Raw genomic sequence first — 25897 nt, 5'->3', positions numbered from 1 at the left:
CAGAACAAAGGAGTCCCACAGTTGTCTTATGTTCCTAAAAGCTATTTGTCAGTTTCTATATTCTTCATTATAAACCCAGCTAACTAAACATTGTGCTGCCAAGCAATCAATTATTAGTTAACTACTAACTCTTAACTTCATCAAGGCCTACTCATTTATTTTAATCAACTCTAGTAAGGCTTATCTCTAACTAAAACATTAGCTCCTTTAAATCTCTAAATTCCTTAAAGTTTATGTTTCAAGCTGTCAGAGGAAGACACAACTGTTGCTCATATCTGAGGTTATAATTGCGGGGATGTTAAATTTCCTGCCATAATCAAATCCCTCCCAAGATTTAGTTTGGATTCAGTAAAAGCTTTAGTCACCCTTTTGTAGTATAGGGAAATGTATCTGAACAATATAAAGAAATGTTCTTTATTTTCCATCAGTTTCCTTGCTACCTTTTCCCCTTTTTTTACTTCCCATCAGTTTCTTTGCTATAGCTGCATTACTTTCCTTCTAAGCTCATTTATTTCTATTAATAGGACTTCTCATCTGTAGGTAGTAATGACCATTAAAGTTCTCACAGTAATTTGAAACTATTTCTCTGTTCTAAGTGATAGGAGATGGGGAACAGTGCTCCCTCCTCCCTCTTCTTCAGTGAGTGGAGCAAAGAGATTGTCCTCTGTAGAAATGTCATGGAGTTAAATGTAGCTAAAATCGAGCAGCTCCACTTACAGGTGGGTTAGTTTTATTTACTGCACTTATATTGGGATGAAGTTTATAAAAGCCTATTGCAATATTGTATCAGAGGCAGGGAGAAAATATCAGATTTTATCAGTGAAATTGCATGTGATATTTTTCCCTGCACAACAAGGAATATTTCAGCTCGATGGAGATGTGATTACGCCTGTCACCAGCCAGGCTGGGCATGGAGGCAGAGCTAGGGTCTAGCAGAGGTCATCACCCAGCAAGGTGAAACCAATCAGGTAATTCAAAACATTTGTAAATTAGCCTGTAAACACAGATTTAGTCTGTTCATCACAGAAAGCCAACTCTGTTCAGAGCTGAGGTAGGTTTAAACTGCAGGGCTTGTTCAAAGCTATTTACCTTGTGTAGCTTTGAGCAGCACCTGTCAGGCAGGGTAATGTTTAAGTGCGTATATTCTGCATTTGTTCTTAATGCTGGCAGTTCAAACCGCTTCATTTTTTTTCTGAGTGTCAGAAGAGCATTTGTCACTGCAGACCCTTTCTGGGCCCAGAGTGTTGCCATAAATATGCTGGACATAGAGGACAATTTTCATGCCTCCTGCACAGCTTTAGAGACAGTCAAAACAGATCTTTGATAAGACAGAGGTGGCAACCATCCAGACTGACTAACATCCAGCTAGAATTTGGAGCAAGAAGGAAGGGGAAAAGCAGCCCGAAAAGTGCCCTCAGACAGGTCACTGGCTAAATTCCTGCCCTCACACTCTTGTAAATTCAGTGCATCTGTCCAGCAGGGCTACTTGCAAAACCTAATGATGTGTGACCAAAATTTGGTTCCTGGTGTGCAATTATGGGCAGACAGTTGCTTCCCCAGGTGCTGTCTAAATGCATTTTATTAAATGAAAAATTCAAGTTTGTCTGCATAACAGGACACTCATTTGTGTCCTGTCACAAATATAGTCATATTTTATCCCATCCCTCCAATATGAAATATTTCTCCCTTCCATAATGACCATACCTCCTTCCTATGTGCTAAATGCTGTTTTTTAGAAATGCATTAATTATTAGCCATTATTCTTTTTCAACAACATGAAAAGTGAATGACTTATCAATTATTTTGTTAAAGCTATGGTTTCTTCCTGTTTTTTTCCTAATTTAAGTGTAATGTGTTAGATTACTAACCTTAAAATATCTGTCGGTCTTATAATAGTTATATATTAATTTTATATTTATATTACAAATACTATATTTGTTCATTTTACCTCTTTCTGACTGGATGATGCTATAATGTGTTTGGGTTAAAAACACGGGTTTTTTCCTCTGTTAATTCAAATTCTAAAAAAATACTTAGTAAAATTTTGGAAACACAAAACTCTTATTTGGGCCAGTCTTATAAAATACACTCCTTGGATTAAATTTAGTAGTAAAAGCCTTCACTGTAAGCATCTCTTGGATTTCAGGTGCTGTAAAATTAAACACTTTGTCTTTCTTTTATCACTTTCAACACCAAAAGAATAGCACTTCTTTCCCATGCTCCCACCGCTGCCAGCTCCTCCTCCTCTCTGGCTCCTGGTGACACAAGATGAGGTTAGATGTGCTAGTGACAGCATGCATCAGTCAGGCACAGTAAGGTATGTGCTGGGGATGCTGCTGACAAGATGGATATTCTTGGCAGGCTTCTGACATTTCTCCTTGCCCTTTGTTGAAGAAAGGAGGTCACTGGAACACTATCAGGGCTTCAGGAATTAACCTGGATGCACAGCATTACTCTCCCATTTCCATGTCATGAAGCAGAGCAATTGATCCTCCTGCTCAGAATATATGGGAAGACATGGGCAAATCACATTGAATCCCATTACTTGTGTTATGCCTTGGGAAGATGAGCAGCAATTGAAACTTCCCACCAAACCAAAGGAAGGAGCAATGTTTTCTTTATGCTTTTTGCTGAACTGTGGATCAATGGGCAAATGTACAGAATGCCCTAAGGCAAGAAAGAAGAATGAAACAGATGGAAAACAAGAAACAGACAAAGATTAAATCCTGGCCCTAGTAAAGCACCAAAATTCCTGTTGACTGCAGTAGTAGAGAGTCAGAAAAAAAAATATAGAGGGTGGAGGAAAACAGAGGAAAGGGAAATCAGGGAAGGATAGCTCCAGATGATTTTATCCCCATGTTTCCATCTGAGTTCCCCCCACCCACCATCAGTCTCCACTTTCTCCAGCTCTCATCTTTTCTCATTGCTGAAGCAGTAAGCTGTCATTTCTCATCCGCTATCTCCCATCCATCCATCAGCATGTCTGGGATGGCTGGCAGCTAATCCCGATGGGTTAGCGACCTATCAGTATCCCTTGCCAGTTCCCACGGGGCATGTAAACTGATCAAGTTAACAAATTCTGACAGGTGACAGACATTCATCCTCAGTTGCTACCGGTAGCAAAGACAGAGATGTAAAGGGTTCCATATGGAATCCAATGGGGAGATACAATGCCAGAAGAGAAACGTCTCATTGGCCTCAATTCACAGATTGCTCTTTGATCTACTTAGTAATCTCATGGGGCCTCTATAACATGACCCTCTTCCTATTCTGCCCTCATGTCAAAGGGTTGAGAGAGACCAGAAATACATTCTACTATAAGCATGCTGCCCAGTAGGTGTGCTCAGGTCATGGTACAAATGTCGCCAAAAGCCTTTTCTTGAGAAGGGCAGAACCAAGACAACATTTTTGGCAGCTGTTTCTCAGGGTACAGTGATGTGAATGAAAGATTAAAAATCCCTTTCTCAACTACCTAACACTTGAATAAATCAGAATTTCACAAGAAGTGAACAGTTACAGTCTGCATTAGAACAAACTAGATTGCATCTGCCTTTTCAAAGAGTTTTGCATGGCTGGCTTTCTGTACCTCTAATGGTGGAATATAATTCACAGGCCTATACCAGACATTCATAAAAATTTCTTCTCAAGACTCTTCCCACAGCCAAAATCATAGGCAATCTCCTAAAGACTCCCTTTAGTTTCTCTTCAGCTAATGTAATTGTTTTTTACGTAATCTTGTAATGATGTAGTTTTTCCACTAAGAGGTGGAAAATTGAGACGGAAGGGAGTATTTTCCCTTCCATCTGTTGGCTGTCTTCTCTTTCCCAGCAGTGTCCAAATTTCACAGAACAACTCCCTTTTTGCACAGCCATTTCAGACCTCATGCCTTGTCTTGAGCCAGCGCTTACTTTGATCTGGGTTCTTACAGTCTACAGCAGTAAATAGGATGTCTTATGTCTACATCACTCCTTCTCTTTACTCGTTGGGCCACATGCTTATGATGCATTTCATAATGAACTTCATTCCTTATGCCTGCTTCTACAGATGAGAAGTCCATGTGCACCAGCTACTTCTGCTGACATTCTCCAGATGCCCGGCTCTATTTGGTAACCTTTTTCTTTTGCTGTGCTAAGTGCGTGTCTCGTTTCCTTTCAGCATTCCTGTGAGTTGTGACCATTAGGGACAGCCAGGCCTCCTCCAGAAACGGTCCTCTCAGTGGCTTTGCAGGGCCCTTCTGGTTGGTGTGCTGGCAGCCGGGAAGGGGTTGCTCTTCTAAGCCTCCCTCCATTGTTTCCACCTCTGTTTGAAAGGTCTGCTCTTTCTCAGTGCAGCTATCTATTCATCACTCGTTGTTTAGCCCATTCTCCCAACAGTGGTTTAGCCCCAGAGTAGACAGAATAATCCCATTTGGGTTTGAGCCTGTCTTCCGTAAAGAAAATGTTACAGACATCACTGTTTTTTTGCACTGGGATTCCAGTCAGTTAGCTGAATTGATAATAAGGATTGATTCTTTGGAAGATATTTTACTGATGCTAAGGAAACACTTTTGGGGAGAAAAGGTTTTAACAAGACAGTTTGAAAAGAGCCCTAGTGTATTTTTAACTAAAATTCTTTCTTGGCTTGCCCACTGGAAGCTCAGCCATCCTCAGAGCTCAGATAAAACACCATTGTTCATGACGTTTTCTCCCGATACTGAACTGGCCACTACCCTGTCCTGCAGTGTTTGGGCTGGCACTTGTCAGTGGTGGCCCTTTGCTGCCTGGAACAGCAGGACAGTGCGAGTGGCCCCGGCACTTCGCAGGTCGCCCATTTAGTGCCAAGGCGGTGACGTGCAGGCTGGAGCCTGGGCAGGGCTCCTTGCTACATCACCTCGAGGTGCTGCACCGCTTCCAGGCCAGGTCATCCTGGGTTGTGCATATTTTGTCAAAAAACATCCCCTGACACTATAACATTTTTTTTCCGCGGCAGATTGTGGCTGTTCTTTCTTTGTCCCAAGGAACCCTGATGTACAGTGGGGCAAGCCGGTGTCTCTGCGGTGGCGGCATACACCTGCACAAAGCCGCGCCGGGCAGGGTCCGCGGGCGGATCCCCCTCCCGCGGAACCCGCGCTCCCGGCGGCGCCGCCTTCCCGCGCAAGGCGCATCCCTCCGCGCGTGCTCCTTGGGAAGCAGCGGCCGGCCGAGGATGGGGCGGGGGGAGAGGGAGTCTCCCCACGCCCCCGGTCCGAAGGCGCTCGGGTGTTTCCGTCTCTCTCCGGCGCCATCACCTTTCCCCGCCCTCTCGCCGCCTGCCTGGCCGCCCGCACTCCCGGCGGCGCGGCGGGAGGAGGAGGAGGAGGCGGAAGATGGCGGTGGGGATTGGCAGGGAGGCGGCGGCGGTTCTGCGAGCGAGCCCGTCGGCAGCCAGCGCCGGCGCGGCCCGCGGCTGAACAAGGAGGCGGCTGGGGCTGCGCCACCACCGCCCTCCCCGGCGCCGGACCCTGCTCCTCCTCTCCGCTCCTTCCCTCCCTCGCTCCCTCCCTCTGTCGCCTTCCCCGCCTGCCCCGGCCCTCCGCCCTCGCGCCCGGCCCGGCATGGACGCTGGCGCTCCGCCGTGTCGCTGCCGGCGCTGAGCGGGGCCGCCCGCCCGCCGCTCCCGGGAGCGGGGAAAATGTCGGACACCAAGGTGAAAGTTGCCGTCAGGGTCCGGCCCATGAACAAGAGAGGTAACCGGGGTCTGGGGGCATCTCGGGGCGGGGGCGGCACCGGAGCGCGGCGTCCCCCCGCGTTCCGCCCGGGCCGGCGGGAGGACGAGCCCCTCGCCCGCCCCCCGCCGCCCCAGCCCCTCGCTGCCGGGGGAGCCGGCGGGGGCCGAGCTGCAGCGGCGTGACGGGAGGAGGGGGTGCGCTCGCTCGCCCCGGCTGCAGCCCCCCGCCGTGTCGCCTTGCAGAGCTGGACCTGAATACCAAGTGCATCGTGGAGATGGAAGGGAACCAGACTGTGCTTCACCCGCCGCCTTCCAACGCCAAGCAAGGAGAAAGGTAAAACCCCGAGTCGCCGTGGCCCGAGTGGGAGCCCAGTCCCGGCTCCTCCGCCTCGCTTGGCTTTGTCAGGGCAGTGGCGGGGTCCCTGGGGTGTCGCCTGGTGCTTTTCGGGGCTGCAGCGGGAAGGAGAGTGCGAGGAGCGAGCGCTGACCGGGGCTGCTGCGATGGGCTTGCATCCGTGGGAAGTAAGGGTAGGTTCTTTACCTGGCTTCCTGGGGGAGTCAGAGGTACCCAGTGTGCAGACAGATTCTCTGTTCATCTCCCAGGTTTAGAAGTTGATTCTTGATTGACTGCTCAAAAAAACAAAAAAAAAAAAAAAAAAAAAAAAGCACCAGTTGAATAGGAAAGGACTTAGACAGTATGTGCTGTTTTCAGAAATTTCCCTTGTGTGTAGGCTGTTAACAACTTGGTGTAACCTCAGAATCTGATTTTTATGCTACTCATGGATTTTTTTTATATGTAACTTTATTTACTAGGTTTTAACCTATTTGCATTTGAAAAGGCTGTAATTGCTAGATCCTTTAATAATTCAGTGTTGTTCTGTGAAGTAGCCTATGAGAATATGCTAAAATAATTTTGAAATCTGGCATTTAGTGTGATGCCCCAGTAAAGAATACCCTTGGAAAAAATCCAAAATACCTATGCACCAGACTGTAAAAATAGATCAGAACAGGAAAAGATTTCTTTCCTTTGAGGGAATGTGGGGAAAGACAGGGAGGTGCAATGGGAATAGTTATGTTGTATGCTCATGTGTTCAGTTACCTTGTATTTTTATGTGCTCTGTTACCTGTTGACTGTTCAAGTTGAATTGATCTTTTAAATGCATTTAATGCCAGGTAGTGAGAAATCATTTGTATGGGTGTGGAGATTTTCAGCCTAGCACCTTCCTACTACTTAAGCCTTTTAAAAAATATTTTTGACTCAGTTTGTAATAGTTATGGAGAAAATGTAGTGTGAGAATTTTTTTTTTTTTTTTTTTTTTTTGCTAAGGTGGAGTGTCATGCTTTGGTAGTTTTCCAGCGGAAAAGCTGAGACCTTTTTTAATCTTACATGTCCAAGGTGTGAAGGTGCTTCTCACATTAACCCAAGTACTAGAATATAGCAGTAATCACACCAGTTTATTTTAGATCCAACTTGTATTGTCTTCAGAACCATTGTTATGGCTAAAGTCCTGGCTTGCATCTTGAAAGATCTGTGCTTGTTTCCTGCTCCTTTCACAGATCTTTGTGTGATTTTATATAAGTTGTCCTGTCTCTCTGGGTCTTAGCAGCTCATCTGTGAAATTGAAATCTTGGGAAGTTTAAAAAACTATTTTGTTTTAGAATGTACGGGGGGTTTTTTCCCAATAAAAAGGAGTTTCTTGAAGTGTGTATATAGCTTCCATCACAACACTGGTGTAATAAGAATAACAAACTCCTCAAAATGAGTGGAATTGACAAGTATGAAAGATAAAATATAAGTCGAATTTATAAGCAAAAGCAAAATTAAGACTTAAAAATCACAATTTCAATAGACTTGAGAGACTAAGAGCCAGGTAGTTTTATGAAGAGCTGGTAATGTGGGAATTTTGCTTGTTGTGCACATTGGCCCGCAGCTACTCAGTGAGGCTGTGCAATGACTGTCTTTTGAGAGCTTGTGTGTCTTGTGTTTATCAGGCTTTAATATCTATAAAATATATAAATTCTCTTGGTGGGAACTGGCTTCTGTTTCTATGTCAAGAGCCTTATGGGTGAGCTGTGATGCTTGTGTGCGACCTCACCGTCAGCAGCTGCGCTGGCAAGGGATAGCTGTCCTGCTTGCAGCACAGTGTGAGGCTGGAATTTGGCTAGCTGCTAACTTGTGTGTTTGAAACAACTGCCAGATGTGTTATTGGAAAGAACAGTCAGAAATACTAATCAGAAGTAACTCTCATTAGTGCAAACAGATAGTTTGGGTGCCTGCTTAATGGCAGACATTGTGTGTAATCTGTCAAGATGCCTAATGGGGCTTTCTAGTGCCTTATGAACATCCTTACCTTTCCTTCAGTGCTGAGCTGCTGGTTTTTATTTTTTACTCAATATAAATAGTTTAATTTCTCATGATGAGAAATGGATTCTGTTCTTCTGTGTGTACCCACCACAGAATGTCTGTATAAACTGGCTCTGAATTGCTGAGTAGTTGCTGCTTGTACTTGGATTGATGCCTTGGCAGGGTTAGAGATGTCAAATGGATTTTTGGTTTTCTTTGTGTAGCTTGTTTTTATATAGCTTAACTGGATTTTTCTTTCAGAGAAACCATGTCATTGCAAAAATTACTTAGTTTTTTAGGGTGATTAATTGGTCTTTCTCTATTCATGTGTTATTTTAATATTTTTAGTTTAGTCTTACCTTTCCCTTTTTGCGTTTCATCTTTTTATATGGAAATTTCTCTTTTCTAGCTGAGTGGGAGTACAAGTTTGTGCTGCATTTTGGAATAAGAATAAGTAGCCTTCTAAAGCAAATTTGGTTTCCAGGGCTGCTTTTTTAAATTCAGCTGAAGCCAAGAGACCATAGGGTGTAGGGAGTAGAATTCAGGACCATGCTCTTTATTTGCTTTGTTCTCTCAGTTATAATTTAAAAGACACTGACAGAATTTTCTAAAGTAAAATTAGGTAACTCTTTAATAACTGTAAAATTATAAAATTTGCTCTTGGAAGAATATCCAAGGTTCGGGAAGTCAGATTTTACTAGCTTTGTCTATGCTGTATGGAGTTTCTGAATTAAATCTAAATTCAGTTGCATTATTTTAATTAGTCTTTAGACATTATTAAGGATAGTTCTGATGTATTTTAGATAGGCAAGTAATGCTAGTTTTACAGGTGATGTAAAAGACCTAAAATCCCAGACAGTGCTGTCATTTATACAACTTTCATTATTGTATTAGAGGTAAATTGTAACCATAAATTAGAACAGGATTCTGACTGAGTCTTCTAACTGCTAGACCACACAGCACTCACACCGTAACAAACACAGCTACAAAATAGTAATTGTTATTGCATGCAAGTGTTCTGTCTTTTTATAAGCAGCAGGCACATGGCTTCCAGCGTTCTAAACTAATGAAGGAGGAAAACCAGAACACAGTAAAACTGAACAGTCCTAGTCTGAAAGGAAAATCTTTATCAACTGAAATAATGGGAGACAGAGTTCAAAAAGGAATGGTTTGCATTAACTGCTATCAGGTATAATGTCTGGTGCTGGCAAAGTTTTTGGAAGTTCGTTGTTGGACTTCATACCTTTAACCCATGTTTTGCTTTTACTGGTAGCAGTAGTCTCCTTTACATATGCTGAAGTGTGCTTGTGTGTTCTTTTAGTTACCTCTCGTGTCTCAGGCATTTCCTTCCCAAGCCAATATAGATTTCCATTTCTTCCCAAGAAGAAAGTTTCTAGGAAATCTCTGATTTTTCTCCTGTCTTTACCTAGCAGCCTGAATTTCCTTTCTCAAAGTACTTTCTTCACAGAAAAAAAACTTATTCTAACTACTGTCTTTTAGAAATGGGCATTATGTTTCAAAACCAATCAAATACATCCTGCCTTCCTGCTATAAATGTTTGGATTTAGCTGTTGGCAACAAGGTGCCATATTAAAATGTAACTATGAGATAATTAGAGAATAGAGTCACAGACAATCCTGCAAAATGATTGAGTAATTTTTTACAATGGAGATTTCACATCTCTGTATCTACTAAAGATCTGACTTTGCATTATGGATGTTATTTTTCAGTAGGACAAATGAGGTCTTGCTGGGCTGGTTCCTCCTCTATTTCTGATTGTTAAAATAGGCTTTCCTTCTTTCCTTCCTTTCCTTTCAGCTACACTTTCTAACACATAGGATCTGAAAAGTTTTATTTTAGCTCTCTGATAACAGTTCTTCATGACATGATTTGTCCTTTAGTAAGCAAAATATTTGTCTTGACAGAAATAAACAAGGAAGGATGGAGACAGTAGAACTGAAATGCTGTTTCATCTGTAGTTTTAACTGAAACACAAATTCATTTATTGGGCAATTAATTCCATTACAGCACAGTAGCCTGATGCAAACTTTGCCTTAATAAAAATCTCAGAGCAGAAAATAAGAAAGGTGTCCTCAGATTGTAGACCTGAATTCAAAATCTCTCTTTTTTTCTGAAAGTATCTTTCTTGCTTGTCTTAACTCATTAAAAAAAACCAAACATGCTGTGACTTGTTTGTTCTGCTGTCTTCCATCCTCATTTTGGTAAGTAGCACCAAGGCCCAATTCTGTTTAAAAATACCCTCTTCCTATAGTGCTAAATGACTGAAGATTCCAGAATACATGGAGGCTTTCTTGTTTTTTTCATAGGTTTAAGCTCTTTAATAAAATAAATAGCTGGGAACAGATGTGCGTGTGTGTGTGTCTATCTAGGTTTTGTAGGTCATAATACTTTCAAAGATTATTATCTGAAGCACAGATTTCATCCCTAGGCAGCTTGTCCTAAAACTCTTGTTTCCAGAAAACAGCTGTTGCACCTTCTGCTTTGGAGAAAACAACATTTTGGATGGACTTTAGTATGCAGTCCTTCCCTTGATGGATGCGGTACTTCATAGTTTTTGATATGTTGCTTTGAGTAGCATCAGAGATGAGAGAAGAGCACTTTTGGAGGCCTTCATTATAATGGTAACTTTTTCAAACTGAAACTTCTGGAAGCTGAAATAGGACAGCTGTTAATTAGTTCTGTATATAAAAAAATAACTGACCAGATCATGTCTTTGATGTGTGAACTTCAAATTATCACCTGTCAGAGGTGGATCATAAAATCAGCAACTTTTATCTTTGCAGGAACTTGTAAAATAATCTGACTTTGACCTTTCGTGTAACTTTCGTGTTTGTCCTGAACATCAGTGTTCAGGATGTGAGCTGTTAGCTTTGAACCTTGGCAGAGGAGATGGATTTGAATTATGTGTGGTTGGAAAATGTCATTTTGGGAGCTACTTTTGCATTGCTTTAATCCATTCATGCCTCAGATGTAACATTAGATGCAGTTCCTTGAAACTGCTTTTCTAAAATTTCATGTAATTTGGAACAGAATGAGGTACAAACTTGTAGTCCAAAATACTGTGTGATACGGCTCTTGGTTCTTCACAAGGTGACCTGAACTGTGAATAAATGCAATATCCATTATTTTACCATGTTTGTAAAATCCAGACTGCTGATAAGACCTTGTGATTTGTTCTTTAAGTGTGATTAGTAGAGGAAACTACTGTTGGAAGCTGTTGGGATCATGGGTAAGCAGTCTGTAGTACTTAGCTGGCAAAATTTCAGAACAAAAATAGTAGAAGGAAAACTGTTCTTAGAATGACCATGTTTAGGCAGTCGTTGCTTTGTAGCTATTCTGTACTTTTGGAATACTGAGTGTTATGTTCAAATATTTCTGAGTAGAACACAATTGAATGAGGTGCAGCTTCAAACCTGTCCAGTTTTTCTCTTTTGCTGTGTTGGAAGTATCTAAGTTGTGGGGCAGGAAAATATGTGTAAAAAGATCAGAAGGCCTATAGACATGCTTAGCTTCTGTGTTTAGAAGGTACAGCTATGCATGCATATGTTTATTTCTGCAGCCAGGGGTTGGTTTTGAGCTCTGGATTACTAGTCAGTACACCTTGAATATGTTGTCTATTGAAATGAAATATGAATTTAAAAAAATTGCAGTTCTCTTAAAACAGAGGGGGAATTTTGTCCTTTTTGGGGAGATGTCAGGACTAAAGGAAAAGTTTTATATTCGCCTCCTTACCCTCTTAGTGTAAATAGAGACAGTTGTCTTGTTTGGAAAACAAGATTCTCTGCTCTGTTGTGCATCTGGTAGGTTTATTAAATGTGCATGTGGTAAGACTCCAGACTTCTAATTTACTGTACTTTAATAGTTAAAAAACTTGGAGTTAAATGATGCTTGTAAACATATTGTAATCCAGATGTGGGTTACAAGATTCAAGATACTTGAGGAAGTGCTTAAGGAGTGCTGGTGCTGGAGAACCTGCGCTCAGGGAGCAGCAGGGCACACCGGCGGCCGTTCCATGCAGCTCTGTGTGCCGAGCAGAGCTGGGGTGTGAATCTTGGCACAAAGTGTCAGGGACAAAGCAAATCCCTTCTCAGTCTGAGCAGGCCTGCAGGGCAGCATGTGCAGGCAGGCAGCTGCTGTTCAGGCATTCAACATGATGGTACTTCTAGTAGTAAGATTAGAGCTAAATCTTTAAATTGACAAATGCACTTGTTGCCGTTGTATTTGAGACTTCACCAGATTTGAACTCCTGCGTTCCTCTGGTGCAGACTGGCTGCCTCTGGCTGCAGTGCCAGTGTCTCTTGCACGGACAGACTGTCTTTAATGATGAGAAAGTACTGAAGTATCTTTGCTTATTTGGCCTGCCCTGGGCGTGGTTTGAATCTATTAATGGAAACAATTACTGCCTGCTCTAGCAAGATGCCAACTGCTTGTGCAGATGCTCTTGCTTAACTGACCAATTTCTCTGGTTGTTTGATATTTTGGGAGAATTTCTGTTACTGATGGCAGACTGAAGAAGGCTCTTTAAGGAAGTGTAAAATGTTGGCTGGAGACAGTGAGTGCAGGCCACAGCATAAAGGTCCCTGCTGTGCAATGATGTGCGCCACAGGACTCAACCCTTGAATTAACTTGTGACCCAAAGCACCAAGTTAACTAAAACAGTTGTGTCCTTGCCTGGAAGTAATTTTGCTGTGTGTATTACAAGAGCCATAAGTTTGTGTAGCCAGTACCTGACTTGTATGTTGATATGAAAAAAATACACATACTTTATTTACTGAGCTTACATTTCATTAGTTTATTCCACAGTCTCCTTTTAAACACAATTGTCAACTCAATTAAATAGTGTACAAAAGCCCCTAGTCAAGATTAAGTTTTCCTCTAGTGTAAGGCTTCAAAATTCTGAATCTGTCTCTTGAGCTACTGCAATAATTTTTCTAGTGTTAAATACTAGCATGTGGAGCAGTCTGTTTTGCTTAATAATTCTTATTTGATGACAAGGAACAGCAGATCTTGGGTAAGAAACTATAAGATTTGGTACTTCTCATGTGGTTTCCACTTTCTGTCTGACTTCGTTATTAAAATCATGTCCAATGTAGGTGAGGTGACCTTTCATAAACTTGATTCTTTCAGAGTTGAAGCAAAAAGGATCATGTGAGGTGGAAGGGGCAATTTATCTGCCAAACAAACTGACTTGTATGGTTACTGGCATTGGCTGCAATGTAATTTTTAAAACTTCAGAGTTCTTATTCTTGTTGAATATTTACTTTAAATTCAGTTTTACTTTGTGATTCAAAAGCCCAGGCTTATTTTACAGTTGACAAGCTTTTGCAAAAGATAAATCAACAGAGCATTCCAGTGGAGGCACAGAGCTGGTGAAAGTTCTCTACTGGCAAAGCTGCCTTATAGCCCTGAATGAGCGGCATTCTGTTCTGCTTTGGAAAGTTTCTTTGTCAGCATCTATCAATGTGAGTTTTTAGATACGCAGTGTGATGAGAGTCTGCAGTGCTCCAGACTTGTTTTGGCTCAGTAGTGCCACCTCCCTGAATGATGCAAGTCCTAAAGATTTTGATGAGTTTTGGTATTTTTTCCTTCCTGTCATACTGTGTTGTCATTCTTTATTTTGGGATACTTCTCAATTTCTTTTAGACTTCAAATATATTTTCAGATAATTTTATGTAGCAAAATCAGACTGAAATAGAAACTGGCCATTTGGTAAAACAGAAATGTTAATTTATTCATAGTATGTAGCTGAAGACATTACTACATTACTTATGTATCCTCTGAATGCTCAGCAACAAGTAGTTGAGCTTCAATATGTTTTCTTAAGAGACCTGTGCAGTTATGTAAGGGAGTAGGAGCAAAATGTATTTGTAGACCTCTTGTGCTTTGCTGTTTTATTACACTGAGATAAACATATGGTTCTGAAAGTTTTAAGTGTGTAACGGACCATCATCCCAGCACTCATGTTTTGCTGTTTTGGAGCTTCTTTCTGGGTCCACAGTAGATATGCAATTCTGAAACAAACGCTCCAGAAGGCAAGCTAGTACTTTCCATAGTGCCCATTATGTTTAAAAAGAAGGAATTTTTGAATAGTTCCTATTCTTCTAGTGTAAAACTAATCCTTGAACCTGCATTTTTGATAGGAGTGCCCTTGAGAAATGCTGCTTCAGTGTCTGCAAAGAAACTGACACATAAGGTAACCCAAGAGATGGCTTCTTAATGGATTTGCTGCTGATGTGGAAGAATATATAGGAAAAGGATACTTGGGAACCAGGACAATGAAAGGCAAAAGAGAGCTGCAGAAATGTTTGCCCAACAACAGGATGAAACTCCTTAAAATACTTGTGGGAGAAAGTTAAACCAACCAACAACCTCTCCTGCCTTCGCCCCCTGCCCCTCGCAAAAAAAAAAAAGCTTCTTTTCATTCTCCTGAAAACTTGGCATTCTCTGGGGTGGTACTAGTCTTCATGGGTGTTCTGGTTGAGATCCAAGATGAAAACAAAAAGGAAAATCAGTTATTGTAAACAGACCATTGAACACTGGGTAGCTTGCTATGTAGCTTCCTTGTTAAGAGCTTCCAAGTCCTTAGAATGTTTATTGTTTGAGGTGTTTATAACATTGTAGCTAAGTCCATAGCATGTTTCAGTGCATGGCTGTAATCCACATTTTAACACTGAAATTTTACTATTTATTACATTAAATGTCATGAATGAGAACCTTTTAAAATTGACTGTGAAATAATCTAACAGGAGACAACTTGTGTGTCTGTCACAAGGATGAGTGTGTTTGAAGATGGAGCATTTAAGTGTTCTCAGGTCCCTTTCAACGGAACAGTAACTTGAATATTTTAATAAATTTAGTCAATGTTCTGTCTCTCTTAACATTGCAGTACCATGATCGGATTCCTTTTTACGACAAGAATTGCTGGGTGGTGAAGGAGAGAGATGTCTGACTTCTGCATGGTGAAAGTTAGAAGTTAGTTCTTGACAGTTCTATTTTCAAGTTCTTAGCAAAGTGTAGTAGATGAGTACTGAACCTGGATAGACATCAGTCTAATCTCTCCTTCCTTGTTTGCTCCTTGGGGCAGGCTGCATCCTCTCAAGTAGTTCTTGAAGTTTTGGTTTTGCAGATGTGAATGTCACAGTGGCACTCTTTTTGTCAGAAATGGTAATGCTGTCCTCACTGCCATCTACAGTCACAGATCTACAGTTTTGTGTGTGCTCTGATGAATGTGGTGTACCTCTGTTTGGAATTTCAGGATGTCCTCTTGCAACTTTGGGCTCATTGAAACCCAGAAATGCAGGTTGGCAGTGTTGAGCGGGCTGAATGCCCTTAGTGTTTTGCAACACGTGTGTTTTCTAAGTTATGGTTCTTCTGGTGTGTAGTCTGACCTGTACCATTGGTTGCTATTTCAGAATTTCTTACCTGAATGAGGAAGAAATCCATAGCTCATGTGCAAGATAGATCAAACAGACTTTGAAAACACTCTTGTACTCATGTGACCAAGGTGTGAAACTAGTTTTATTAAAAGCTCTCTAAGTCAAATTGATCTTAATTTGTCATCCCTTGTCTAGGCAGTTGTTATAGGATGACTTCTGAAGGATCTCATGGTTCAAATGTTTTTCTCAAGGTATTGGCATCTTTATCACAGTTCGAAAAAGAGAGGCAGGTGAGCTTGCCTTTGTTCAGATGGAAGAGGAAAAGTAAATGCTGGCTCATTGTGGACTCTGAAATTAGTTATTATAAAATGGAATTGCAGAACTGAACTTTGAGTGAGAAATTTTTCATTAGCAGTGTGTACTAAGGAAAGAAAACAGAAATACTGACAACAAGCAGTTGTTCTGTAGGAAGTGAAAAAACTAAAGCAAGATAGTTTCATTAATTTCAAGAAACATTTGGAAGTGATAAGAGTCTGACAACCTGTTGACTAATAGCTGTAACGAGCAATGTCAGAGTTCAGTGAGCTCAAATTGTTTGATTTGACTAGGAAACTGGCATGTTTTTTTTCCCAAATAATGGTGGAAATATTTCGTATTTGAAATACTTCTGTAGTTATCATTCTGCTTTGCTTCCAAAATTGAAGAAAGGTTATAAATTCCCTGCATAACTTTTTCTCCTAATAGAAGGAGCAAAGGCTGCTTTGTGTTGGTCTCCTGTGGCATTTTTGTTTGGTTGGGGTTATTTTTGTAATATTTTTTTCTTAAAGTACCATTAATTGAAAAGCATTTGAAATGGGATATCTGCTTTAGCTGCTGCTTCTCTTGTAGCATGCTCTTTCAGTTTCATGTGTCAGTTTGCACGCATAGTAGATGAAAATAAATTAAGTTGGTGTGGAATTACTAATCAAACAACATGTCTTAGCCATTTTTTTTGAGTAGAATAGCTATTTAGGCAAAAAAAGGGAACAGCTGACTCCTTGTTACATTGAAAATTGAGAACTGAGGGTTGCTCTGACTTAAAATATTAGTGATGAGGGTCAAAGTGGGAAGCTACACTGAAGAATCAGTGTGATAAACTTTTTAAATGATTTTGAACTTAATGCTGTATTCAAACCAGAGTTTTATTTGCAGTATTGCTCCTCACCTGCTTTGCTCCTTCACATTCTTATCCTAGTGTTACTAACCCAGAACTGCTGACTGGATTAATGCTGCTCCCTAATTAATGTAATGCTTATCAGACTTCAGAACCTGTGTGCCCTTTCATATGACTTTTCAGGGTGTGTCAGACTGATCTGCTTGCTCAGAGTCTTTCTTGTTCCTTAATATGGCTTCTCAATCTATTCTAAGGATTTTGGTCAACTTTTTGAGAGACCACATTTAATTCTGCTTTATTTCTTCTTGCTTGTTGTGTGTAACTCTATTCACTGTGCAGGCAGATCCCTGGGTAGATCATTTAGGCCGTGGGTTATTTATGGCAGAGATAATTAGCTGAGTTGCAGCTCCTGAAACAGAAGAATTGCGGCTCAGTGTCGTGGAAGTTTAGCTGATAAGCTTTGTGGGGGCTCAGCTCCTCCCGTGCAGAGTCAGATCAGGAGACTCGGTGCTGGACTCCCACAGTCTGGGTGTCTAGCAAAGCTGCATTAGCCTGTGCTGCCCATTCTGTACCTGGTGCTTGTGGCAGTGTTGGAGTAAAGAGCGATGCCAGGGACAGGAAAGGGCAAAAGGCAGGTGGGTGTGGGCCTCCACTACTGCTCTCATGGTTCAGATGCGGTGCAGGATGAGCACATTCAGGTAACGAGGCAAAGCTGATGGGGAGTCTCCTAAAACTCATTTGTGAGGACTGGCTGTGTAGAGATATCTAATGGACACCATGGTGTTGATTTGGTGTTTGGGAACACCTCAACATGCAATACCATAACATCTCTGAGTGTACACTCTTATTATCTGGGATTTTCTGTTTCCAGAGTGGTTCAGCCTACTCCCATCATGAATGGTAGAGCTGCAATTGCAACACAGGTACTAGATGGAACTATAAAGCTGTGACTTTAAATCAAGTAGTATTTAAAGCATTTTATTGAATACTAGAAATCAAGTAGTTGAAATACTTTGCCAAAAAGTGCCAAATCAATCACAGATTGATTTCAATACACCTGTTGACCTTACTGATTGAGCTGAATGTTAAGTTTAGAGCACAGTTATTTGCAGTACCTGTAGAAAAACAGTCATTAGGAAGGAATAATATTTTTCATGGTTCTCTTTCTATGGAGGAGACTTTCCATTGTGTAACTGCAGTACAGCATTGCTGGTGAACACTTCAGATCCCTGTGCAGAATCCCAGAAATCCCTTTGTAACTGCCTCTGAGTGGGTGCCAGCACAGGCCAGACTCTCCTGCAGTCTCTGGGTCAGCATGCAGGGATCTGGGCCCAGTAGCCAGGCCTGACTTATCACCCTGAAGGCTCTTTAAACTTACTCAGCTAAACCAAGTAAAGCAATTTCTGTGCAAGCGGATCCATAGATAAAGTTTATGCCTTTTTCTGTTCTCCTCAAGTTTAACTTCCTTGTTTTTCTACCCTTTGTTCTCCTGACCTTTTACCTGCATTCTCCCATGCCCTTTAAAGATACCATATGAAGTTTTATCTCCAGAAATGATGGTGCTTTAGAATAGAGCTTGAATGCTGTTAGCAACTCCCATCAGCAATTTGCTGCTTATTCTAAATTGGAAGCTTTGATTACATTTAGTCATCTGTAGTTAATATGGTAGTGTGTGTGTGTCACTTGTGTCTGAGCTCTTTTGTCTGCTTTCTGTGGCTCACTCTTCTGAGTAACTTCCCTTAGAGTACTCACTGACAGGGATTGGGGTTTTTAAAATACTATTACTAACTGATTTGTATTTATATTTTTGTATGGTAATTGATAAATATCTTTCTACTGCTCTGAAACATGTCAGGGCTGACAGCTTGATTTTATTTTAAGATGTCTAATGTAGAGTTTAGTTGTTTTTTTGTTTTTGTTGGCTTTTTTTCTGCTGCAATAAGACAAATCTTACAATGGAATAACTTTTTTCATAATGTAGGTGTGCTTATTATGCTGATGCTGAATGAAAAGGCCTCTGAATTTCTGCAGGATGGTATAGACTCTCCCGTTCTCAAACCCTCCCTCTCTTAACCTGGAGTGTTTCTTGTCTCACTGTATCCATGCTGAAGCTGGGCCCCTTTTAGTACCTAATCAGGTGCTTTCCACTGCATGAAAAGGTCCATGCACCTTCTCTATTTTTAGGCATTGATTTGTCTCTTTGCCACTTCTTTGCTTTGTTTTATGCCCCAAGTTAAAAAAAAAACCAAAAAAAAAACCCAACATCTGGCTGGATTTAGTGTTTGGGTATTTTATCCGCACAATAAATCTGCAACATGGCTAAAATTCTCACAGGTAATGACAGTGGGAAAATATTTAAAAAAACTTCTACATTTTACTATAATAATACAGTAGTGTTCCACTCTTTGTAAACAAATATTCATAAAAAGATAAACCTGACTGCAGTCAGAGATCACAGCTCAAAAAAACATTTTGATGGGGTATTGGTAGCTGCAAGCCAGTGAGGGAAAAATATTCTGGTAGGAGTTAAAGAAGAATGAACAAGTTTTAAGAAAGAAGGATTATCATAGATTTAAAATATTTGAGCTGTATATAGGCTTTGAGTAAAATTCCATTGAGAACACTGCATGTTGTTTGAACATGCGTTTTTAAATGTCAAAGTATGTGTAGAAAGAAACAAATTGTGTAAGGAAAAAGGTATTTTCTGACAAACAGCACACTGTGCAGGCTGCCAGTCAGAATTTCTGTGATGTCTGCTATCAATAAATGTGAGAGTTGCACAGCGTAGGAAGTCAGTTTGGGAAGGTGATTATGATGACTGGCAGTCTTTGAGTAAACTCTGTCAGGAACTAGGTGGCAAAGTTGTTGATTTTGTCAGTACAACCTTTAAACTATGATAATACCTGAAAATATGCAGAATCAAATTTTTGTTAGTTATTATAACCCTGTGGAATTTTAGAGGTTAGATTCTTTACTTCAGATTTCTTTATTCTCAGTTCATTGTGTCTGTGCTGCCTGTCACTGTCTCTTGGAGCTTAACACCAGTTGCTGTGGTAGAAAAGAGTCCATCTTTCTTTTAGTGGATTTGAATATGAGAATAGTAATTTTGCTGAAGCCAGCACACTACTGCAAATTCACTGGACAAGTTCTGTGGAGAGAGAAGCTGTTGATCCCAGCTAGACATTTTTCAGAGCAAAACTTGCTAGAACATGTTTCAAACACATTGCAGTGTTTATGTGCAGAGCAACGCGTGGAATAAATTGGTGATCAGAGGTTTGGTGAAGCGTGTGACAGGAGTTACATGAGTAGCTGGCTGGGCATGCTTGTGTGAAATGGGTTTTTAGGGAATGGGACAGGCTTCAATTCAGAATTAAGATAAATTTTTAATGTTTCTCCTAAATTTGCATTTGAACTTCATTTTCTTTTGTTTGTTTGCTTTGTAACAAAGGCTGCAAAAGCTTAAAAACTTCAGAGTTTTAAAGTTTAAAAGTCAAAAATCAAAAAAAGAATCCAGATATTTTAGTGAACAAATGTAGTAGTAAGTTGTAGATCTCTGTAGGTTGTATACCAGTTGTGATTTTAAAATGCTGTGAAAACAGTGCATTACTGGTTTTAGTTTGGGCTTGATTTTTTTCTTTTTATATGATATTTGATATAATGTTTTTAAAGTAGACATCAAATAGCTCCTGTTTTCCATCCATTTGTCAGAATTGCCTTTTCTGAGCACTTAATTCTCTGGGACCTTAAAAACAGGTGAAGATTAATCACTTTTGAGCATGTTCTTGCTGTCAGAAGGCTATTTTTCATCATGTTCCCAATTTTCTTGAACAAAATGTTCCAGCTGTCTTCATTCAGTAAAGATACCATCAATTACAAGTAATTAACAGGTCAAATCAGATTATGATCTGTGGATTTTCTTTTTGAGAGGCAAGATGATTAAAATGTCTGTTTTAATCTAATAATTCTGCATATGGCAGATCCAACCTGAAGTAGTTTCTGAAGAAGAAAAATGTATTGTGGATGTTTTTTTCATATTTAACATTAAGAGTTTAAAAGGTCAAGATATGAATGAGTGCTGAAATTCAACAAATTGATGAGAGGCCAGATTACTTTGGCTTAGTAGCTAAATCTCTCCCATGTACCTTCTTACTTCTGCCTTTTTGAAATGAAGTGCTGCATAACTTACTGCTGAAAATTCTGGTGCGTTTTCACAGAAAATTTAGTGAAACTGTAGAACATTAACTTGTACTGGATGAACAACTGACCTTGAACTGAAGAGTGTGATCAGGTAGTGCCAGGAGTGATGGGGAGACATCAGAAGTGACTACTTTTCATCTGTTTAATACTGTGCCCTGAGAGTGTCAGTGTCAATGAGGTTCTTTGTGTTTCAGTTAATTTTTAGCTGTCATACTTACATTTTAAGTAAGAATATTAAAAAATAGGTATTTTACTATATCTAACGGTAGATGGATAATTTCGTACAAGGAACAGAAGACTAATAGCTGAAAGCTCAAGTCCAGTGAAGGGTTTGGGGTGAGGGAGGGGAGGACAGAAGTGCATTTACTTAGTTATTGGAAGAAACTGCTAAAGGAAAGAAGGAATATATCTCCTGACTTGAGGAAACAAGATACGTCTTTCCTTTAGCCTTCGATCACCTTGTGCTTCTCTTGTTTCTGAATTGTCTGGTGGGTGAGACAAGGCAGTCTCCTTTCTGAAGTGCAGAATGCTTTGACTTTGCTTGAACAAAGCTGGGATGGTGGTCACCCTCTTCCAAGTTTCTGGTATCACAGAAAAAATCTTCAGTCTTCAAGGCCTGCACTAAGAACTACACCTGCAACATTTTACTTCTTTAATACTGTGTCTCAGGTTGCTGGTGGTGTGGAATATTGGGCAATCATGAGAATTATAGTAAGAAAATTTAAAAAATGTGAGCAGTTTCTTCTGAGTCTCAGTATGGGATTTCCCAGGTTTGAGAGAAAGTATGTTGTAACACATTTTTCTAACCATCAAATATAAGGTGGTAATTAACTTATTTTCATTGCACATGTCTATCAGCTGGGAACACCACCTTTTAAAAATAGCTTTTCCTTTGGTATTTGTTTGACCTGTGTATTTGGGATCAGCAGTTTAATGAAAGATAAGAATCAGGGATGACTTCTAAATGGGAAAAATTGGAGTCACTTGAAGGCAGAAGGTTGACCATTGAGACAAGTACAACTTCGGATAGAAGCTGTAGGAGGACAAAAGATTTAAAAGAGCATTGTGTTTTATGAGCTGTATCAGGGGAGCTTCTTCCATAACGTGTAGATGAGAAAGAAAAGTTTTGGGGGAGCATGATAAAATCAAAAGCTGGCAACAGTTCACAAGAGAATTTCTACTGCATTTGTACATTTAATAAGCTAAATTAAACTGTTCAAGCTGTGTTTCCTTGGTGTTTGTGCTTATTGATGCCTACAGTAACATTGCTGTGACTTCAGAGAGAAGGGAGAATGGAAAGCCCGCTACAATTGTTGTTAAATTTCATCCCTACTATCTCCCAGATTGTAGTCCCAAAATTCTGCAATTTGCAAGCAGGGGAGCATAAAATTGTCCAGTGTATATTTAAGATATTGCTTGAGCAATCCAGTAGTTTGTCTCGTCTGTTTAAATTATAACCTGACATGTAAAGACTGAATAATTTTGCAGTTAAGTGATGGGTGAGTGGTAGAAAATTGTTTCCTTAACACTTACTTCAGAGATGCTCATTCTTCAACTGCCTCTAATAGCATTATAGAGGTCTCTGATTTAGAAATTTATTTTGGTTTGTATACAGGAAACAGCATATTGCCTTGATGGAGCAGCTTTTCTTTTTTTTAAAGTAATTTTGGCTCAGTTGATAGGCATATTTGAAAAAAAACTCCAGCATGTAATTGTGAGGCTTTTTGTGATTGTTATTAAAAACAGGTGCCAAGTAAATAATCATAGAGTTGTTTTTATTTTTATGGTGAAAAGGTTCATGGAGATACTTAGTTGTCTTTCTGAGGTAAGCAGAAACTTTGCTATGCAAGACTGCTGTTAATGAGTTTGACTTTTATTATTGCCAGCTGAACAAGCAGCTCAAAGCAGCTAACAGAATTTTATATTAGTCCTATACCAGCTGGAGTCAGCACAGATGGCAGTAATAGTTTCCATCACAGTGCAAAGATACATGGCTGCTCTGTTGTGCCATGGTGGAGTGTTAGAGATCCCAAGTAATGCATTTACTGGTACTTATAAAGATATATAGAGTATCTGTAAGACCAAGTCCTGAATGTTAAATTTCTCTGAACATTATTATGAGCTGCCGTGATGTGAAGAAAAGCACCAAGGAAGTGATGTATTTGTGAAGAGGCAAGGTTTATGGATCAGATAGTGAATATGTGCAGCTACAGTAAATTAGAAACATCAGTCTTGGATTTAGAGGACAGAATTGCTGGGAAATGTTTCCTTTTTCCTCAGCTTGTGGCAAAGGTGCAGAACAGAGGTAAGGTTTCACACAGGGGCTGCAAGAGGTTGTAAATAGAATGGTCAGTGTTTAGCATTGGAAGAAAAATCCTGTGATGCAAATTGAAGCTTAGATGAGGTGATTCAGTTGGAATTGGGTCAGAAGGCACTGGTGCTGTTGGAAAGGGAAAATTGCTGTAAATCCCTTACCACAATTTTCTGAGATTATGGAAGTAATTTACAGTGATGAAGAATAGATGACTTTTAAAAGCTCTTCAGGAATTAGTTTGAAAAAAAAAAAGTACATGAAAGTAACTTGTCTGTTTTGACGTTCTGTGAATGCAAAAACATTTAAAACTTGTTCTCTGAAGAAATACATCTACTTGTGTGTTGTTTGGGGTTTTTTTAAAGCTTTTTCCAGACTTAGCTATTCTGTAGGTTATGGTATGGAGGAGAACAAACCATTAAATAATTGCTTTGACTGTAGAGCTCTTTGCAGGATGTGGGTAAAGTAAACAACTGAGCAAAACTGGAGGGCAGAGGACTTTTTCACAGCTCCCTGTCAAGGTCACCAAGCCTCCCCTCACTGTAGGCATCTGGCAGAATCTCTGGCGTCTCACACAGTCCTACAGGTAAAATGAAGTGAACATGTCTTTGGAATAGCTTTGGATTACAGTTGTTCATATAAGTTGGTTAGTGGGGTGCTATACTAGAAGAATATTTCGAAGGTTGAGGTATTTAAGAATTCACTTCTTCCACTGCTAATCTAGTGTTGCTGTTGGCAATGAACAAAGAGTGAAGGTAGGCTGGGTGTAGGTGTGTCTGCTGCTGTTGAGCACCAGAGACAATCAAATGTTGCTATGCTGTGCCTCCCTTCTGGAGAAGAACTACTGTCAAGGAATAGCATTTATGTTAGTGTGCCAGATTGCCAAGTTTTGATACCAAATTAAGATGTATAAGAACAATAATCTTTTGTTCAGGAAAATCTGGGGTATATTTTAATGTGGCAAGCAACTCAGGTCTGACCATGAAAATGCAATTGGCACTCACAGATGGCTGAAGTATAGTCAGTGTACAGAGTATAGTTTCTTCTTTTTATGTTATTTTTTTTTCCTTTTTCTTCATGTCTGAGGTGTGTTTTTGGAAGAGACTTGCTATTAGTGATGAGTTGTTCTTAAGAAAAATTTTTTTGAGACAATTCTTAAAATCAGCCAAGATAAGCTTAGTGAGATTTTAGGTTTGCAAAATCTACTTTTAAGCAGCTGAGTTTGTTGGAAACAACCACTTCACCCAGATTTTCTTGTATTGTTGTCCCTGCTATTGGCTCCCCCAATAAAAACATAAGTTTCCAAAATCTCTCTTGGAGTTGTTTGCTTATGTGTCCCTCTGAAAGCTTAACTAGGGGATAGCTACTCATAATGCAGTAACAATAGGTTTACTTCAGTTCTACTAGCTGCCCTCTAGGATTAGCATTGTATGGATTTTATTACTTTGGAAAATTACTAGCCAAGATACCAAGTTTACCAGGGGTGCTGTCATTAGTCCATTGTTGTTGTTTGTCCCAAAGCATGAAGTAGATAAAATACAACTTTAAATTAAAGTTCTTTCTGTTTTGGGATCTGATGCAGACACCTTTCTGGTCCTGTGGTTTTATAGGTAGGTGTCTGTCTATGTTGGAAGTACTCTTAGAAGCAGAAATGCTGTGTGCCAGCACTCATTGTACAATTCAGGACTTAGACCTTTTCTTGTTCTTCAAACTTCAAACATAAATTCTCTGTTTGTTTCTCTACCTTTAAAACAGAGAAATTAACAACCTCTGAGGTTGATTTTTTTTCCAGGCCTCTGATTAGCATAGTAAATATTCTTGAGTTGTATCACTTTTTTTTTTTTTTAACAGGTTTGCTGCATTTCCACAGAGCTTCCCTTTTACTGTAATTTAGTGTTATGTTTGACCTGAAGTGCAAAACTCATGGGTACAAAATGTCTGGAAGGATGGTTCAAGAACTGGGCTGCTATTGAGGCAAGACTCCTGGTTAATTTTTGCACCAATAGTTAGAAAATGCCAATTAGAAAACAATTACATTTGTTGGTAATTGTTCCTTCAAACACTCCTTTGAGACGGTTCCTTCATAAGGAAGGCATGTGCTTTGATGGAGAATATTGCAACATATTTTTACCACTGTTTTTCTGAGGAGAATCTTTTGGAAAAATATTAATTATCTGTGGAGTATTAATACAGTGCAAGAAAGAAAAGCTCATCTCCTGTGCCTCACATATTCAAATGATGCTGAGTGTGCAGTTTTTGGTGTTGTTAGTGCTGTGGGTTGAGCATTAATATGCAGTATATACATGCAGAATAACATGCCCCAGGACACAGACACATGAGTTGGTTAATCCATGGCATTTCAAGCACTCTGTTTTGAAAGATTGCAAACACCTAATGAAACCCCTAAAGGTGATTTCTCTATAGAAATATGACTGTGTATCTCTGAGTGATTTCAGGCTGCATTTCTCATGCTGAAGTTCCTGCTTTTCAAGGCACGATCCTCTGTTTCTTGTATTTCTGATAGTAAATACAGGTTGGCATATGCACCTGACTTGATCTAAGGTTATTACTTACACCTTACCCTTTCTGCTCTGGATTCATAAAGCATTATTTCTTTAAAATCTTGGGAAATATTGTAGTCAAGTACTGTAGGGTGAAGTGTCTAGCCAGACATTGGATTATCATTCATGTTATTGCAACTCTTAAGTTCTGTGTTACAGTAGCTTTTTTCTGCTTGGTTTTTGTATATATTGTATTTTCCCTGTGGCACAGACCAGCTGAATTACACATTCTTTTCATATATTTTGGAA

At 40.0% G+C, this 25897-nt stretch overlaps 1 protein-coding gene across 4 annotated transcripts in view; it reads left to right on the top strand.

Moving 5' to 3' along the window:
* Positions 1–5152: 5152 nt before the first annotated feature.
* KIF13A (kinesin family member 13A) overlaps positions 5153–25897 on the top strand; it is a 101911-nt gene continuing 81166 nt past the window's right edge. For 3 of the 4 annotated variants that reach the window (XM_030265548.4, XM_030265547.4, XM_030265549.4), the window contains exons 1-2: positions 5156–5704; positions 5929–6019. In XM_030265548.4, the coding sequence (XP_030121408.4) occupies positions 5185–5704; positions 5929–6019 (611 nt within the window). In that variant the 5' untranslated portion in view covers positions 5156–5184. Of the gene's footprint in view, positions 5705–5928; positions 6020–25897 lie in introns of all 4 variants that reach the window. The other variant, XM_072924171.1, reaches the window with a different exon arrangement.

Source organism: Taeniopygia guttata, chromosome 2, assembly GCF_048771995.1.
Source record: "Taeniopygia guttata chromosome 2, bTaeGut7.mat, whole genome shotgun sequence".
Classification (NCBI taxonomy): Eukaryota; Metazoa; Chordata; class Aves; order Passeriformes; family Estrildidae; genus Taeniopygia; species Taeniopygia guttata.
Note: the sequence above shows the minus strand (reverse complement) of the source record. Positions and strands in the feature narration are given on the sequence as shown.